This window comes from Platichthys flesus, chromosome 8 (genome assembly GCF_949316205.1).
Source record: "Platichthys flesus chromosome 8, fPlaFle2.1, whole genome shotgun sequence".
NCBI lineage: Eukaryota > Metazoa > Chordata > Actinopteri > Pleuronectiformes > Pleuronectidae > Platichthys > Platichthys flesus.
This window is the reverse complement of record NC_084952.1, coordinates 16,197,015-16,206,227: the sequence shown is the minus strand read 5'-3', so window position 1 is coordinate 16,206,227 and position 9,213 is coordinate 16,197,015. Positions and strand designations below refer to the sequence as shown.

The 9,213-nt window shown below is 42.0% G+C and overlaps 1 protein-coding gene across 3 annotated transcripts; it reads right to left on the bottom strand.

Annotated features, from left to right (window-relative positions):
- Window positions 1–404: 404 nt before the first annotated feature.
- rmnd5b (required for meiotic nuclear division 5 homolog B) lies at window positions 405–6,680 on the bottom strand. Of its 3 annotated transcripts, XM_062393790.1 has the most exons (11): window positions 6,169–6,542; window positions 4,980–5,164; window positions 4,678–4,820; window positions 4,453–4,590; window positions 4,208–4,308; window positions 3,673–3,839; window positions 3,302–3,467; window positions 3,019–3,121; window positions 2,780–2,934; window positions 2,235–2,319; window positions 405–1,311 (listed from the first exon to the last, which is right to left on the bottom strand). In XM_062393790.1, exons 2-10 carry the CDS (start codon window positions 5,116–5,118, stop codon window positions 2,256–2,258), a joined length of 1,176 nt encoding a protein of 391 aa, XP_062249774.1. In that variant the 5' UTR covers window positions 5,119–5,164; window positions 6,169–6,542; the 3' UTR covers window positions 405–1,311; window positions 2,235–2,255. The 3 variants fall into 3 exon arrangements, with proteins under 3 accessions (XP_062249774.1, XP_062249773.1, XP_062249772.1); XM_062393789.1 differs by lacking the exons at window positions 405–1,311; window positions 6,169–6,542 and adding an exon at window positions 6,578–6,680 and having other exon boundaries at window positions 1,409–2,319; XM_062393788.1 differs by lacking the exon at window positions 405–1,311 and having other exon boundaries at window positions 1,409–2,319; window positions 6,169–6,540.
- Between the last annotated feature and the right edge of the window lie 2,533 nt (window positions 6,681–9,213).

Here is a 9,213-nt window from a genome sequence, read left to right as displayed (position 1 = left end):
TAAAACATTATATAAACTGGGGCTTAATATAACTGCACAGATCAGGAGAGGTTGAGTGACTTACTGAAGTGGGATGAGGAGAGATTCTTAGCAGACGTGTTATCACTCCGAAGGAGGACAGCAGAGCTTAACGGCGTCAGCAGGACTGCTGTTTATCTGATGAAGTGACAGTTGTTTAAAACTAGTGAATTATTTATTAATACAAATGTGAAAACTTCCATTAGAAACCCCTGACTTGAGATTTATTAGACTCTGAGGCTGTAACTATACAAGTGTAAATGCACTAGCGCCATCAAGTGGTGAAGATGGGGAAAAAATGGCAGCGCACCTGTAGTCAAGTGAGTCATGGTAGGAGCAGTCCACCACCAAAGGCCAGTCCAAGCCTCTAAAACTGCATTGGAGTATACATTTTCATTTTTTTTATTTTCAGATGCAAGTATATGAAACAGGGTCGAGGATAAATATTTACAATAAAGGCTGCATAACACACAAAAAGCAGGAAATGCAAACATTCGACAAAAACTTAACAGAATGTATGGAGTGCTAACAGTCGATCCAAGGCAACACCCGAGAGAAGCGATGAATGACTGTAAACATAAGGGGGGGAAAAAAAACAATGTGGGAAACTAGAGTTCCACACAAAACAAACGTTAAACCAGGATTCGTCTATCTTAAACTGTCACTTCAAACAAAGCGTAATGTTGCAATAGTCGATTTGAGCCGTGCTGGTGCAGTGCTTGTTGAACAAATTTGCCTCACTGGAGTGTGAGGGGACATCACCATTTTCAAGAGGACACTTGCACAATTAGTGTGAATCACCTTAAATGTATTGTACATCCAGAAGCCTCGCTGGTGACACCCTTTCCCAAAGTGTTGGCTTCATCACCAGATGAATAATATATACAAACTCCCAATCTATCAGCCTCAATAGTGAAATGTATAATGTTTCTTGTAACTGCCAGGTGTGGTATGAACTGTTACAATGAGCCCTGAGGAAATGTATAGATTTTTTTTTTGTAATTCTTCATCTCTTCTGACTTCAACTCAAAGAAAAGGCAAACCTATGCAGCAGAGGCATTTTCTAAGTATATATCAAACAGCCATAAAGATCAGAGGACCCCACCCCCTGCACCCCCCCCATCCAAAACCCACCCACGACGAGTAAAGCTGAATCACAAGCCTACAGTCACTGCAAGTCAGGCCGTACGGCTACTGTCACACACTTCACATCTCTAAGTCACATGGCGTGCAAGCTCAGGGAACACGATGCGGGGGTCAGACTGAGGCGATGGCGTGCTCCAACCATTAGCTCTGAAAGTTACACAGGAGAGTTGATTACACACGTGGCTCCTCAGTTTAATTTACATGAGCTGGTGCTGCCGGTTGCAATGAAAAATAGAAACGAAGCACATTTCACAGTAGTATATATATTTTTTGTTTCCTTTTTGTCATCGTTTGTTAAATACATACACAGAACAAGACACATGGCTTCTATAATGAGGGAGATCTTGCTGGTGCAGTCAGTCACAAAAAGAAAAGAAAAAAAGAGCTGATCCTCCATTGATGAGTTAGTTAATCATTCCTCTGATCAAATGGATACATCATCCGACTCTCCAGCTACGAGTGGCCTGTATATCATCATGGAGGAGTAATCGGTCAACAATCAAGACTTTGATTTCAGACCTCCACAGTCCTCCCTCGCCATCAAATAATAAACCTACTATACAGTTTGTAACTCTGTTGTTCTCATGTGTAACAGAATTTATTACCATCCTGAAGTCAAAATCTGCTTATCTATGCCTTTGCCCCCCACACACCCATAGTCATTTCACTGCTTCCGTCAGGAAAAAAGAAAAAAGAAGCAGTCATCCAACTCAAGCAAACAAACACTATAAAGTATTACATATTTAAAAAGATAAGCCAATAACTCTGCAGGCATTTGCAAATGAGTATCAATGAATGATCCTTTTTCAGAGGTGCTTCTTTGTGAGGATGCTCTCATGACTGAGAGACTCCTCACTCTACGACAGGTTGTAGTTCTCGCTGGAATCTGTGAACTACGCAAACTTGAGGGTCCGAGGTGGAAACGGGGCGGCCAAGGCTGTCCAGTGAAGCACTGGGGCAAAACCTTAATGCTTACAATAACAGGCCCGAGAGGCCAGGGGCAGAGGATAGTTGCCAGAGCAAAAAATGGTCCTGGAAATGTGAAGAGCTCCAGGGAACTTCATCCTTACTCGTGAGTAGAGTGAGCGGTATCAAAAGTAGATCTGCTTGGCATGTGACGGGTTCTGCTCCATGGGGCAGTACGGGCATTTCAACCTGAGGAGGAGGAGCACAGGTACAGGATGTTAGATCTTATACACTTCATATCACCTTTCCTAAAGCAATTTGGGATTCTCCAACTTAAGGTTGGTCTCAATGAAGAAATGTATCGCCTCTTTTCTTATAACTTGATTTTTTAGGATGCGTTTGTGTTCTTGTCTCTTTAATGTGGTGTCTCTATTTGTATATTTTTCTAGAGTGTTGTCTAATAGTGGCTATTTCCTCTAATTTGAGTCACCTGCCCTGTCTATTTTGATAATGTGCCCATGATGTCACTTGACCTGTCACCTAATATCACCCAGGCCCATATATGTCTTGTTCTTCCTTTGATTCTGGTTAGTCAACCTCATTGCCATGCATTAGCCACTCTAACAGAGGTTTATAACTTTTTCCACATCAAGATGGCATTAGTTTATTTCCTTTTTTGCACAGGAAGCCAGCTGCATCTCATACTTACTTTCCAGCGTTAGTCAGTTTGTTGAGGGCATCTCTGGAGATGACGTGGCCACAGATGAGCTTCATAGGAGGGTTGCTCTCTGAGGTCTGCTGCCGAAGGATTGGACAGGCGAAAACCGAGTGGTACCAGCATTTCTTCCCGAGGTCAATTTCGATCTGAATGAACAGACAGGGGTGAATTTAGTGAATGCTGAAAAAACAAGATCGTAAGGTCTTTGAGGAAATCCAGAAGAGACTCACAGGCAGCTCGTCTTTGTGTGTCCAGACTCCGCTGCACTGTCTCTGCTCTATCACCTGCTTGATGTTCATCAGCACTGGCAAAGCCATACAGCCTGATGCAAAACTGCAGAGAAATATCAAGCAAACAGGATAAATAATGCTGCATAGTGACAATGCAGTAGTATTGTTTATGTTTCATCTGGACCTTACAAAGAAAATTGACTAATTTTCTGTTTCAACTTTAGTCTCGACTTTGGTACGAAGGTAAAGATATTACAGGAGATCCGAGATGAGGTCTTCATACCTAACACTAAGTGGAGACTCTACTGAGAGGCCCAGTAAAGCGCAGGCATCTCTGGTGAAGATGTTGCAGATCTCTGCCCACTGATTTGTCTCCAGCAGACTGCGGTACGGCGAGTTGTCGATGCCATGACGCAGATACACCAGACTGCCCATCAGGATCTGGATGTCTGAAGGGACAAATAGGGGTGTGTACAATAAGGAAAATAATTAATATTTCATCATGAGGAAGGCTTTGTTATTGTGATTGCTATTCAACGAATACCAAATAATTTCATGGTCCTTTATTCTTTAAAAAAACAGTTCAACTGGTCAAGCATCTTAAGTGGTTGTGTGGGGAACGTCACAGTGATTATGGCTCTATTTGGCTCCTACCTCTCTGGTGCTGAGAGGCGAAGGGCTGAAAGTGCCTGGCATACTGCAGGGCCTCCATTTGGTTGCCGATTCCTCCACTGAGCAAACTAATGAAGTACAGGCGGTGCAACTTGAACTCTAAACTGCTGTTTAGGTCCAGGAGGCGCTGCCGATTCGTCACAGCCCACCTCGAAAGACACAAACATGAAGTACAGTCAGATTTAAAGTCAATGGGTTGGTTAGGCGTATCATTCTAAAGTTAGTAATTTATCAGCATCACTATCATTGGTTTAAATGTAATATATTTGACATTAAACAACTATCAATCATAGATTTAGAAATTCTGTAACTGTGTTAATCGTCTAGAGTCCACTCCATTATTTGAGCATACAAAAAAAGTATCATAGAATTTTTTAAACTATGAATGAAGTTATTTTGTCTTCCTTTTCTGAGGCATACAATTTTGATTCAACAAACCTATACAGACTCATCTCTACATCTCAAGTGTGAGAAATCAGTTAAATTTCTTAACAAAGCAAACATAAAGAAAACATACTCTAGTGCCGGCCGGAGGTCCTGCATCCTCAGAGCTTCCAGGATCCTGTTCAGCTCCAGGAAAGGCTGCTTCATACTCATGTCTATAACTACACCAGACTCCTGGAAAATGACACAACTTATATCTTGAGAAAAGCAGTGTCAACATTGAATTTAACTTGCGACATTCAGAAGGAGGTTATCGCACAGTCTTGCAGGTAAGTTTACACCAAACAACATGACATTAAAAGTATCACTGTTATTTACCTGACACAGATCCTCTGCTACACTGAGCATCCCTTGTCTGTACAGGTGTTCCACAATGGTCTCACTCAGGTATTTCTGTCTCTCTGGGGTGTCCCACACCGTCTCTGCCACCACAGCACTGATTTCTGCATCAAAATTCTGTAACGATGCATTTCAGAAATGAATCTTTGTGTAACGAACGTGTTCGATTATTAAGTTAATTATGAAGTCGTTGCCTGTCCTTACTCTGTCAATGGCTTTGCCCACTTTTGACACACTGCCATGGATGTCCTTATGTCGGGAGGCGAGCAGCTGGACTGTTTCTTTGATATTCTTACAACACTGGGCCATAGTCTGAGACAAGACCGACAAGTCTGCATCTTGTACTCCTAAGAGAAAAAAAGGAGACATTTGCACCGTTTACAATAATATGTGTCGGTTTTGTTATGATGAACAAATAAATCCCCCAAAATTTGATTTAATGCATTCAACTTACAAACGTTGTATCTTAAGTATTCAGTCACTGTATGTGTCCAAGATTTTCTTACCAAAAGCCACTAGTTGTCCTCGGATCTCACAGACGCTGCGCAGGAGTTCGTCTAACCTCTCCTCAGACTGGTGGCCGTACATAACGAAGCGATGGAGCACTTTCTCCAGCTCCCGCTCCACACATGCACACTGTTCCATGATTCAGGCTGGAACACTCACACACACACACACACAACACTGACACCTAGATTTAAGAGGAAAGGGTTCATGGAATTACCAGCATAACTCTACTGATGCAGGACTTTTGACATTTTTCAGTAGCTATGTGTTCGATAACAGTATATCCGCTGATGCTAAGTACTTCTGGAACAACATTATATTTATTATATCCATTTTCATTGCAGACATGAATCTTCTAGTTCACACAATTTTAGGTGGATGTCTTCCAATTACTTGTCAAAGGTTACATGAGAAAGAAACGCCAAAAATATTTACTTTAACTCCTCAATATGAGGTTATTTAAAAAAAACCACTTGTAATTTACCTAATTACATTAAACAATAAATCATTTTTTTAGTGATTCATGAAAAAACAAACCTACAGTCAAAGAATATCCTAATTAAATTACTTAGTATAACACATCAGACATAGGTTTGGTATTTCCCAACAACAATATCCTCTCTCCAGCCCAGCCGATGTCTCAATCAGGCTCTAGATTGTGTTGTTATTGTTTTTTTCTTTACAGTTTATGTGGTTTGTAGTTTGTTGCAACACAAAATAAAAACGTACGAATTCGCTCCATGGACCTGATTTTAGGATTAGGGATCCCATTGTGTCTTATACAGAGTTAAAGCCCATGTTGAAATGAACTGATATGTTATTGCCAGCCTGACTGTCACGCTGCTGCTGTCAGAAGCCCTGAGGTACAGTGATGCGTTTAAAGACAGTTGACAGTCGTTATTTTCAGCGGAGATAAGGAAAAGACGAACTTATCATTCGCTGCCCTGATTCAAAGTTTGGCCTGGTGTGGCTCCACTAACAACCAGCAAGGCCTCAACATAATGACAACCAGGCACACAGTGTACTCTGCGGCCTGGTGTTTACTAACGTGAGCCGCCGCTAGCGTCTCAAAGTTTGATGAAATCCCGAGGCAGAGAACGACAAATTGACCTGGGATTAAGTTGTTATTACTGCCGTGTCATGTCAAAACTATGAATCGTTTCGGGCTCAGCTTTGCAGTTAACTCACCGTCTGTGAGCTCAACACGGAAAATGTCCACCTACGGCAACAACACAAACGCAAGCAGCACTGATGTTTCACCGACCAAACTCCACGTTACGTAGTTTTACTAACCGCTACTAATGGTAGACTTGAAGTAGCACCAACCGCCGACAATATGTTTGTTTTCCACGCGCACATTGACAATATTTAGCAACAGCAGAGCTAACATAAACAAACGCTATCACGGTCTCTAGCCACAAAAGCTCGCCATTGCTAGCGGCTAGTTAGCTAGTTGACATTAGCAGCTGCTCCCTGACACGGTCCAAATTATTTCAGGAGAGAATGACAACCCGCTCTTTTCGTATCATCCTAACATTTAAAACATCCTGAGCCGTTTAATTCATTTTTAAGATGTGGTGGAATAAAAAACACTCACCTGTCGTGCTGATTAGTTAGCAAACATTAGCGTTAGCCACTTGCCTGTAATGGCAACTCTTCACCAGCAGTTGTAATGCGGAACTTCCGGTGTCGCATTCAGCCTCAGCTGGATGTTTCATAATAAAAGTCGTACTTCCTCCGGGACATTTAAGGCTAGTAGCTTTCATCACGATTTTTTTCTCACACGTGAAGTCATGAAGCTGTGTCAAAATCGACTCCCTGAATGTTGCAACAGGATATTGAAGCATCAGTGTGTAAATATCCTTTTCATTTTGTATTTGGGCATAACAAATGCAATGGATCTTATTTGTAAATCAATATCATTTAACGAATTCATTAAAAAAATTACTTGCAATTACTAGTAGCATACTACTGCTACAAGCATAATAGTAGAAAATATTCTAGTCCACCAAAATTAGAATATAGCCAATATTTTGGATTGTGTTGCTTGTCTAGTCTTTGCTCATGCAGATCATCACACCCTAAAAAAGCAACTAGGTCAGTTAGAAAATACAGAGTTGCAATGTGATCCTATGTTTATATTCTTTGTGTTTGTCATGAATACTAGCACCTAAATAACTCAGTCATGAGTCTGGACCCTTGTTGGGAGTCAACAACCTCAGACAGAGCCTCTGCAGGAAAAAGCAGCTGTGATGAATTTCTAAAAAGAAAGTCATGTTTATTTATCTTCACACAAGGAGGTGTCACAGAACATAAGCATCCCCGCCAAAACTTTGTTCACTAATAGCTGCCCAGGCACGGCTTCTTGGTGTGTGTTGAGGGTGAGGCCTTTAGACTTGGGGCAGGCTGGTGTGATCTAATCTCTCAGCGATGTAGACTAAAGCTCCCCATTGCTGAGGTGCTCATCATTCTTTCCCCGTGAGTCCTCCTCCAGTCTGCTGTGCTGCCATGACCACAGAGGTTAAAATGTATCAGCACCTCTGTGCAGTTTAGTTTGCACTCTCTCATAACTCCGTACCCATCTCATGTATATACTGTATGCATTTCATCCTCTGTAACCATTTGCAACTGTATTGTGCTCAAAGGCAACTGTTTTACACTTTTACGCCATAGTACCCAAGTGATACCAATGTGTATTTACAAATCGCAATGAAATATTGTGTATTGTTGTTTACTATACACGCTTTAAATCCATCTACTCTACTCAGACTTCAGAGGGTTGATCATCCCCGCTTGTCATGCCGTTACGGCCTCCAGTGAAATCTGAAAATACTTACCAGAAATTTTTGAAAGTGGATCTGGAGTCTATAAACATCAATTGATTCAAAGAGAATGAATGGTGAAAAGACTTATGTAGCTGTTGACAAGGTCTGCAAGTTAAAAGACGTTGCAATAACCGCACCAAGGTCAGAGACTCATGTCCTGACAGCTACACCGACAATGTATGCACTCGTGACAATGTTGGACTCTTCAGAGAGAAGATTCGGCCAAATTACAAATGCATGATGACACACATACCATAGCTTGTTTCCATACTACAGAAGTAATATACCCACAGTGGCAACTTTATGCAACATTCAGTCCGGGCTGCAATCGAAGATTTTCCATCGGCTTGTCATGAATGACTTCATAACTGATGATGAATGGTAATGTTATGAGGTGTTGGGTTAGGGACAGAGGCCTAAACTCAGTACCATCAAACATGTTCAGACAGACTCAGTGGGGCGAATAGAGTACTGTTATTCTCAAACGTACAATAACTGTTGTGACCCTATTTGTTGTGACCGTTTTGATTTCATGTGTTGTTGTGCAACAGTCAGTCAAGCTTAAGTGTGAAAATTGAAATTATATTTTGACTCTTGAAAAAAGAAGATATCCAGACATTGACAGAAAAATGTGAGTGCCACAACATAGTTATGCAAGTGTTGCTACCTTTGGAGTTTATCATGTGAGCTCTGTAAGTCGGGTGGTCTTTCTTAACCTTTGACCTGTTGTACATCAGTTACACCATAGCATTCACACCCTCACCCATACACACACATATACACATATGCATACATGTGTACAATAACTGTAGCGTTGAAGCGTTGATGCTTAATATAGCCTCTTAGTAGTAGTGGTCAAGTGGACAATGTGTGGCTGCACTTTGAGTCTGGTATTTCCCCCTTCTTTCCCCACCACCGTGCCCAGCTAAAGCTATGGCTATCATGGCCCTGATAATATGGGTCTATATATAGAGGAGCCCTGTGACTGAGCCGGCCCTAAGTGTCAAATTCCAGGCACACTCATCCGTCCTGGCTGGATCAGCACCTGCTTCTAACTATAAACCCACCCACCCCCTGCGCTGCACCCCAGGCCAGCTCCCACTGAAAAGCCAATGCCCAACCAAACTCCAGTTTGGAGAAGAAAAAAGATCCTGGTTAGAGTCAGTGAGTGCTTACCCTGAGGCCAGCTTAGAAGGGAGGGGCAGAAATAGAGATGGGAGCATTGGAGGATGTAACATGTCTGAGCGAGATGCCCGTGTTTGCTTTTTCTATTCAAGTCTGATACATGGCAGCGTGGCACTGCCAGACTGAGCGGAGCTGCTCAGTCCTGGATTCTGCATATGCACTGAGGTCTCGTAAACTTGGAGCGTGCTGGTGATTTTGAGAGGCAACTCACTGGATGACAGAC